This window comes from Hevea brasiliensis, chromosome 7, assembly GCF_030052815.1.
Source record: "Hevea brasiliensis isolate MT/VB/25A 57/8 chromosome 7, ASM3005281v1, whole genome shotgun sequence".
NCBI classification, from domain to species: Eukaryota; Viridiplantae; Streptophyta; class Magnoliopsida; order Malpighiales; family Euphorbiaceae; genus Hevea; species Hevea brasiliensis.
This window is the reverse complement of record NC_079499.1, coordinates 103,282,464-103,291,958: the sequence shown is the minus strand read 5'-3', so window position 1 is coordinate 103,291,958 and position 9,495 is coordinate 103,282,464. Positions and strand designations below refer to the sequence as shown.

At 34.5% G+C, this 9,495-nt stretch overlaps 1 protein-coding gene and 1 long non-coding RNA gene across 2 annotated transcripts; both read right to left on the bottom strand.

Moving 5' to 3' along the window:
• Window positions 1-1,169: 1,169 nt before the first annotated feature.
• LOC131181717 (uncharacterized) lies at window positions 1,170-3,277 on the bottom strand. Its single transcript, XR_009150195.1, has 3 exons — window positions 2,724-3,277; window positions 1,931-1,987; window positions 1,170-1,355 (listed from the first exon to the last, which is right to left on the bottom strand). It is a non-coding gene; the product is annotated as an uncharacterized LOC131181717 (long non-coding RNA).
• A 2,349-nt stretch (window positions 3,278-5,626) lies between these two features.
• LOC131181593 (terpene synthase 10-like) lies at window positions 5,627-8,911 on the bottom strand. The gene is given in 8 exon segments (XM_058150385.1): window positions 5,627-5,978; window positions 6,078-6,326; window positions 6,963-7,101; window positions 7,295-7,513; window positions 7,630-7,714; window positions 7,717-8,004; window positions 8,372-8,639; window positions 8,716-8,911. Coding segments are annotated over 8 exon segments (1,665 nt in total). The 5' UTR covers window positions 8,824-8,911; the 3' UTR covers window positions 5,627-5,669.
• Window positions 8,912-9,495: the final 584 nt, after the last annotated feature.

Sequence of the window (9,495 nt, the reverse complement as noted above, 5' to 3'; positions counted from 1 at the left end):
CTCACTAAGTTCTAAGCAAAACGTCTATCGTTCTGCAAAAACCATCCAAAATTCTATACCGAAGACTAGATGGTCTCACTCTATAGGTGTCACCTTTACTTTACAACTAGTCCGAAACTTCTGGTCTGATGGCAACTCTTAATGCAACTCTAGCTCATGCTAGGGTAACTGAGTCACTAACTCTAGTTACCACCCAACTGTGACCTTTCAATACTCTAACTCTAGACCCCTAACCAGGAGTTCCCAACTCCTCTGCAGATATAGAACTCTGTTCTGGCATAACTGTACCAAAACAGAAGCCATCCGCAAACACCCTCATTATAGAGCACCACGGGGATGCACGCAGCATTACACAATAATCCCATGTCGGTATTGTAATCTGCAGCTTACAAAGCAGACATCGAGAATATTGTATAGTTACTACGATACGTCCTGACCGACTAGGTCTACCAATTTCTTATCTCTCTTTAATATACTATTATCATAAACTTATTCTAACTGGGTCATCCACTGATGACTGCCAGCAGTGGTATCCTCATCCTTATCCAGGGCAACTGTACTTTCAAGACTCACCTTTATGTATTCGTGCCTTGCACAAAATGGGCACAACATTTTTAAACCCATACTGACAAAAATATAGTATTTATTGGAGTACGTGTTTCCATGGTAGACCTCAATAAGTTTGCTAAATCTGTTTCATGTTTCTATGTACTCCACGAAAATCAAGACACTAACTGAGGTACTCTTATATTTCCTGACGTATAACGCAGAATCTAGAAATAAAGAATTACAGAAAAAGACGAAACAGAATCCTATACTCCGCATGTAACATCCTAACAAGACTCTTTTTACACTCCCAAGTATATTCTTTCCCATGAATCTAGAGCCTAAGCTCTGATACCAACTTTGTCACGACCCAACCTATGGGCCGGACCCAAGACTAGGACACAGGCCAGCCTAAAGCCCCCGAGGCCCGTAGTAAGCCTAACTATTCCTCAACCCATAACCAAGCCCATAATTTAGGCCCAATATGCATATAAAATAATTTAAATTAAACTGTTATAATTTTATTTCGGGTCAACTTAGCCCAGAAATTATCAGAAACTAAAATTAGGGGAGCCCAACTCAACCCTGTTACCTCATTTATAACCATTTAAAACTCATAAAAAAATTTTTCTTTTCATTTATTAATACGAAAACTTGAATTCATACAGTCCCTGACAGGCTTAATGCTACTACTAGCACATGCGGAGTCCTAAATTACAATTTTGAAGAATAATAATACAATTAAGTAATCTTTTCATAACCTGAGAGGAAAGGGACAGGTTATTCTGAAAAATGTCTCCTCCTGTGGCCTGGAAAAATATTGAACAGGAGTGAGCGTTCGACTCAGAGAGTAAAATATCAATTTTAACCATAATCTCTATAACTATCTAAAACTAATGCACCCTGTAGAGTGAAATGCAACAAAAGAATAATTTCACATCATAGCAAAGAAAAAGGTAATTTGGAGCACTCACACACCCAGTAATATCAATCATAACATATGGGAGCTGATCCCCTATACAGCTCTCTTAAATCCAACCTGGTGCCAGTGAAGAACTCAAGCCGGACTTTCGCTTAACAAACCAAATCGGGGTCCCAGCGAAGAACTCAAGCCATGACTACCCCCGAAGGATCGGGTCCCAGCGAAGATCTCAAGCCGTGACTACCCGTCCTATCCATAGTCCACACCACATCACACGCACGCCAACGCACGCACACTGCTCCAAATTACCACAACAACATCCATGGCACTTTAACAGTTATGAATGCAACATAAATCGTGCCTAGAGTTTAACTACATAAATATATGCATATAAGTGATGCATGGGCATGCTTGAACATATAATAATATCGAAATTACAATTAAAATTAATATTTTACTCACAGTACACCGATGACTATTGTGGCTGCTGGATGCAGAAAAATAGCTAATCTCGATCACCTAATAATTAAATTATAAATTTATCAGTACTAAGTTAAGATAAAACTCTAAAGAGGCAACAGACAGCCTAATTTATGTCGAAAATTCGGTAAAGTTTCCCCTATACTTGGGACCTACCCAATCTGCAAAAAAAAAACTCAAATAACACTTCTAAATTCAACTCATATCTCATCATCATTATATGGCCCCTCCTGGGCCCTCCAAACCAAGCAATACTCAAAACCTTAAAAATTACGTTTTAGTCCCTGTAATTGACATTTTGTAAAAATCCACTCAAACATGCTCTAAAAATTCTAAAATTTTGTCCTGTGGTCCTTAATAATATTATAAGGCTATTGCAAAATGAATTGTAATTTTCTAATCACCCATGAATATTTTATCCAAGAATTTTACTCGATTCCATAAGTTTCCAACAGCTAACATATTCTTAATTCAACTCAACTCAATATTCACATATTTAAACCTCCATCCTCAAGCTTCAACCAATTATATAAAATTTAAATATCTTAATTTCAAATAATCTTATATGCCCATATGCTAAAAATCTAACTAAAATCTATCTATATTTTTCAAAAATATTCTACAATCACTCAAAAATTCAACAAATACCATAGAATATCTCCAAATAATTTTACTTTCATCATATATTTTTCTTAGAATTTTTCTCCAATTTTTCCTGTTTAAGAAATACTGTATTTATGCTCCACAGACAGAGAAATAATAGAAATTGTCTTACCCGAAGTTTATCTGTGTCTCAAAAATTCCAAAAATTTACGAGGAAGCCTCTGGAAGTTGAATCATCTCCATAGTCCACCGGAGCCCCGCCGGAACCACCGCGCACAGTGGCCGGCCGCCGGTGACATTTGCCGGATCTGATCATACCACCATGTTCCTCTCCTCTTCCTCAGTCCATAGGTGGTCTCGGATCGTCGATCCAACGGTCGGATCGTCGTAGATCTGACGAAAAAGCTTGAAAAACCCGAAACTTCTCTCCTCCATATCTCACTCATCCGACCTCCATTTGTTGCAAAATTGGTATCAAAAAAAAGGTCTCGGAACAAGCTTTCCAACGCCACCTGAATCGCCTCGATCGGACGTCGGATGAAGCCAGAATCTCGCCAGAAAGCCGCTGCCCACTGTGCGCGCATTTTCTCTCTCTTCTCCCTCTCTTGCCGCCGTTTCTGGTGGTTATGGCCATCGCCGGAGGGTCGCCGGCTAGGTGGGGAGCTGCTCGGGAGGTCGCCGGCCGGTCACCGGAAAAAGAAAGAAGAAGAAGAGAGGGAAGGAGAGGAGAGAAAAGAGAGAGTGGGGGGGGGGGGCACCTCTTTTTTTTTTTTTTTTCTTTTTATGTTTGGCAGTGACAGTGGAAACCCACTGTCACACGCCAAACTCAAATCACCCTTTTTTTTTTTTCTTCAGGGTTGTTACAATTTTGCCTATGTATCCCTTTAGGATTTAGAGAAATTAAAATTTCTAGTTTTATTACTTGCCTTTTTTTAAAAGTTATATGATAATTGATAATTAAAAAAGTATAAAAGAGAAAAAAAAATTAAAATTGAGGGTATTAGAAATTTTATTGAGGATTTAAAATAATAACAAAGTAATTGAGATAGTATTGAAAATTTCAGTAAGCATATAAAATAATAAAGTAGAAAAATTGAGAGAGTACTGAAAATTAAAAGGAGTATAAAAAATAATTATTCAGAGAATTTGAGAGAAATTGAAAAGTATTAAGAATTGAAGAGTGTAGAAAATAATTGTGTAGAGAATTAATGATATTTATAAATGAATTAGGAGTGAGGTAACATATTTATTGAATTTTTTTGTATTTAAATCACCGGTTTAATCCAGTTCGAAATCGTCGGTTTAATCCAGTTCGGAATCACAGGTTCACGATTCTTGAAAAATATGAACCTGAACCAAATCGTAGAAAGATGATTTCGATCCGATTTGAAGTCAATTCCAATTTTGACCAGTTTTGATCTGATTTTAACCGAATCAGTTTCGGTTCAGTTCCGACTCAAAACCGCCACCTCTACTGTCGAGCATGTCCTTAGGGACTATGTTATTGCGAAGTAGGGGTGGAAGAAGCTAGATCCTATAGGCCGCAATGTGAAAAGTAAAGAGGGCATTTTGTCTTTGGAGGACTGTTCAAGGGCATCATTTACTCCCAAAGGGGCAATTAGATAATAGTATTGGTTGGAATTTGGTTCTTTATTTTTAACTTTTTATTTTTCTCCTATTATTTTTTTTAGAAAAAGAGATTTTTCCTACATATATATTTTTTTAATATTGTTTACTCCTTCAAACATAAAAGTGCAAACTTATTCAGTATTTTCTTTTTTCTGAGAAATTTTAAAATACAATCATTGTTTTGTTATAATCATTGATTATAATGTGTCCAATATAAATTTCATCAAAATTAATGGTCAATATTTATTCGTTATACATACAACAGCTACATAGGACTCACCCTGCACCATACAACACTCCTAAACACACTTTTTATTTAGGTGTTTTTTTTTAATCTTTTTAGTTTAACAATAATTAATTTGTTGATCCAATAAGTTTCTTTTTTGTTTCTACAATTTTTTTAAAAGTATTTATTCTTTTTGTACAAAAGTAATAGTGACTTTTTTTTAAAAAAAAATAATAATTTCAATTTATTTTAAATCTTTAACCATTTAAGTACGAAAGTGGAGTTCTCAAGAATTCATCTGAATCTTTTTATGCGTGTATTCTTGTCCTTGTGGTGTTCGTGACTAACGACACAGATCGGAGCTATTGGCCATTATGAAAGCAATCTAGCTATTCACTTCAATTCACAACTATGAAATTCCTTTTCTCATTGTTGAATCTGATTCTTTTAATGTGATTAAGTGGGTCACTTCATCTCATGATTGTAGGCCTTGGCACCTTCAACGAGCCTTCAGTGTCATTGGTAAATTAAGAACTCCAAGCTTGGTAATATGTCTTTTATACGTATGTTGCGGGAGCGAAATTTTGCGACAGATAGTCTCGCCGAGCAAGAAGTCTTGAGAGATCAACATTTTGTTGCCTGGTTGTAATTTCGGCCCTGGGCTAAGCCGCTATTCTGAATTTGCGAAAGGTCCATTAGATGTTTGGTTTTCGTGGTTTTAGAGCTTTGCCCCTTCACTGCAGTAGTTTATTTTTGGGTAGTATGGAAGGGTGTTTGCTATTTTCCTTTTTTTTTTTCTTGGCCTTGGTCTTAAGACCTTGAGATGTATTACTTCTATTTGTATTTCATTTTAGTTTTTTCACTTTGCATTAGTAACCATAGATTGGATGTTATGGAATAGTCCATTGACTTAGTTTTAGTCTAGATGCTAATGCTAAGTTTCGATTTATAGTTTATAAAATTAATAAAATTCTGATTTATCAAAAGAAAATATGACAGTCAAAACCATAAGTTTAGAGTAGAAATTTTTTTTTTATTAATACTCAAACTCATTATTTTTTCTTAAACAAAACATGTAACTAGAGAAGTTTCATAAGAAACTATACCAATTGGTATTGAAACTTAAACAGAAAAAGATAAGATCGTTTTTTAAAATAGAGTTCATGATCAATTTACAATAATCCCCAATGATTTCCATCCTCAAAACCAACATAACAAACTTAATTAGAATCTCCACCTATCATATATTTAGTTTTTAATCCATTAAATGGTTACAGATAGGCAGGGAATTGGTTGAACAAGCAATGATAGAACATGGTCCTTGGTCTCGTGGTTCCCAATCCCATGCCCATCTCCATACTGGTACATGCATTGTGCCATTCTAGCTAGGTTAATTACTACGCCAATAAAAGTTTCCGAGAATGGAGAATCTGCAACCCTTTCTTTATTCATTTTGTTCCACATTTCGCTAATTAGAAATCGAATGTGATCACGAGCTTTTGCTTCTGAAGCTCCCGTTTCATGCATGTAACATTGAATTGATTTCGGAACATCGCCTCTCTTTAATTCATCCTGATGAATAATCAACAAGATAAGATGATTATAGCACTAATAAAAAAAGAGTTGAATGAGACATTTCAAAAGAAAAAAAAAAAGGGAAGGAGTGCATACTGATGATGTTCCAAGGTCATCTGCAAGTCTAACAATCATTGATGAACATCGAATTACATTGGAATACTCTTCCAAGCATTTCAAGGCATCATTTGTGATTGGAGATTTTACAAGAAAATAAGCATGGACGAGCATCACAGGAGCTGCAACAGAGATCCATGCGTTGTCGAGATATTCTTGTAAACTTGGTGTATATCCACAAAGGTACCACTTGGCCTCCAATAAGTATGATTTGCATATGTCTGCCAACTGAAAATTTTAAAAATGGGTTAAGAATGCAATTAGATGAACTGCTATTAATACAATATCTTTTTTACTTTCAAAATTTTCAAGAAGGAGAAGACTGTCAGGATTTGAATATCTTGCAATGCAAAGTAAATACTTGATCACAAATAAAAGTTGTAAATTTTGACTTGATTCGCCAAGTAAATTAAAATATATCCAATTCAAAATAATCTGCAATCTGTTTTAATATGAACCTGAATGAACAATAAAAATTGAAGGTCAACTAAATAATTTGACTCAAAATAACACATTTCAATTGACTCAATTAATTCAAATTTTTTATCTTAAAACTAAATGAATAACTTTTTGAAAAAAAAGAATTAATAGTTTATCCAAAACAACTCGTAACTCATAAATTAATCTAAATTTAACGCGAAATTCTTTTTATATAGTAATTTGAGGAATAAATTTTTAATGTCCGAATCTATCTAAAAAACATAATATACAAAGGACTCACAATCTGAATTGTTCCTAATCAACCAATTCAACTCGTTTACCACCTCCAACCTTAGATAGTAATTTGTTGACAATTGCTACTTATAAATGATCAAGAAAGTGATTGGAGACAAATTGATGATATGGAAAATTCAGCATACTTACGGCTTTTTTCAAGTAGGGGATGATGTGAAATTCTTGTTCCTTAAGGACATCAAAAGCTATTTCATTTATTGTGTTATGAAGAGAAAGGAAACATAACTTCATATAATCTGGAAGCTGCTCTATTGCATTGACATCCCATCTGAAATCACAACATAACCAAACTTATTGATGAATATATTTTATATTTCCAATTAATGGACATAATTTATTGGCTTCATTTTTTTTATAAGTAATTTATTTTTTTTTATAAGCAATTTATTGGCTTCATTGATGAATAATTGAATAAATAACCAAACTTAATTTATTTATAAAATAATATATATCCTACCAACCTTTGAACAGCATCAGTGAACAGCTCAAGCTCATCCAAAGTGCCATACACGTCATAGATATCATCGATTGTTGTTAATAGTGAATTGACTTTTGTGCTCATTCTCCTGCAATAGCTGAATTGTGGCTCGAATGTCTCCCCAATTGTCCATAAGAAGTTCTCCACTATCCTGTCTCTGGCAAAGCTCAACTTTTCCCCCAAACCTGTATTCCTCCACCACCTTTGTTTTACAACAAGACAAGCCAATATCATGAGCAGCCTCATGCCAAAAAAACCGAAGTACGATATTTAATGAAAACTTAGTACTCTACCACATCATCTTTGGACTATACATACCTTGACACATATTTTAGATCGTCTTGGTGTGTTGCTTGCACACTGTTGAAATCCAATTTAGCAAGTTCTAGCAGAAGAGGATTCATGCCTGTTTTCTCTCATATACATCTATATACCATCTGCTCTCCAACCTTAGCATCCTCCAATGCAGTGGGAGCTCCAATGCATGACTTATTATCATGGATAGATTTTGGTCTTCGCTTTGCTCAGCATACTTCTTTAGAGAAGTGGTTGTAAAATCTCTTGCAAATTGTAAGATACTTTCACCTTCCTCTGAAAGGAATGATGCCTCATACAAAGATAGCATTCCCTCCCAATCCTCAGATAGACACATTTTGAAGTTTCCCATCTCATCTCGAAAACTATTGAAGATCTCTGCAATTCACTTTCTCGAGTTAAACTATTATTTCTGATTTTGATTAAGAATGTTGTGTTTGGGAAAGGGTGAAAAGTGTCACGGTTACAATTCTTTACAAGTTGCTCTTAAAAAAGTATTTTAACAACAACATGCATGAATATTATATCAACATTATCACAGAGTATTTTCCAAAAAAAAAACCATATCACACAGTATTTCTGCTGGCATGGTAGTCTGGAGCATTTCCCTTGCTTTTCATTTCATTCAATGAAGTTTGTTTTGCTTGTTTAAAAAAAAACAATTATTACACTTTACTAGATTTAGATTTATTATTGAATACAATTTATTAAAATAAAATTAGGAGACTAGTGAGAAGTTATTTACCTTGTGGTATTTTATATCCCTGTTGTCTCAGGAGTCTAAATTCAAGAGCTGTAGCATATAAATCCTCCCTCATCCGTGTATTTTCGTAGCTATCATGGGTGGAAATGCTCATCAAAATTCTCTTTATTTCATCTTCAAAGTGATAAGCTAATCCAAGTCTTTGCAAGGTATCAATTAGTTGGAGTTGATCCAAAGGATTCACAGCTAGCTTAAGCATCAGCCTCACCTCTTCCTTCAGCTTATTGATTCGTTTTGTGCACACTTCTCCCTGCATCACAGTAATCATGAGCTTGGAAAAGACAAGGAGGAGGAGGAGGATTAAATAAATAGAAACGTATATATACCACATATTCAGTCTTTAGTGACTGCACAAAATCATAATCCCAAATGGAAGGTTGGTAATTTGCAGATCGTCTCACAATAGTTTTCTTGGCAAGTTTTGGACTAACCATGCATCCAAGAGGGCTGGAAATTTTCCCCTTTTTTGGTAATCTGAATGGGTTGTGATTTCTTAGTGGCTGTCTAGGGAAAGAGCAATTAGAAAATGGAGCAAACAATTGAAGGGCCATTGAGAAGATCTTTTGGTTTTGCTCTTGATAATGTGCTTAATTTCCAAAAGCTTCGTGTCCTCATATATGTGCAAACTCGAAAGATCTAAGGTGTTGCCCTTATCACAATAAAATTTGATCATAACTAACACGTTGCTTAATTTTCTGTATATTATATTTTTTTATTATTTTGATTTTGATTGAATAAATCATCTCTTACATTATTGAATTTATTAGTACATGTTTTAATCGATTTGATCATTTATTTACCATTCTCCTACAACTTCTGATGTGATTCATGTGTACTACCTCTTAATTAAATATAAAACTAATTGTCCCATCCTAGGAAAAACTGATTCTCACAATAATATGATAAGTGGAAGTAAATTAGAATTCATCACTTTGCCCCAAAACCATTTTTAATTAGAATAATTGACCTCTTGGCATATTATTATATATGTGGGGGAGGGGAAGTTGAACTGGTCTACTGAGTTAACCCATATTTTTAATCAACTCGAATTTGAGTTTATTCAATAAGTAATATATTAATATTTCTTAAATCAGAGTAAATTTGAT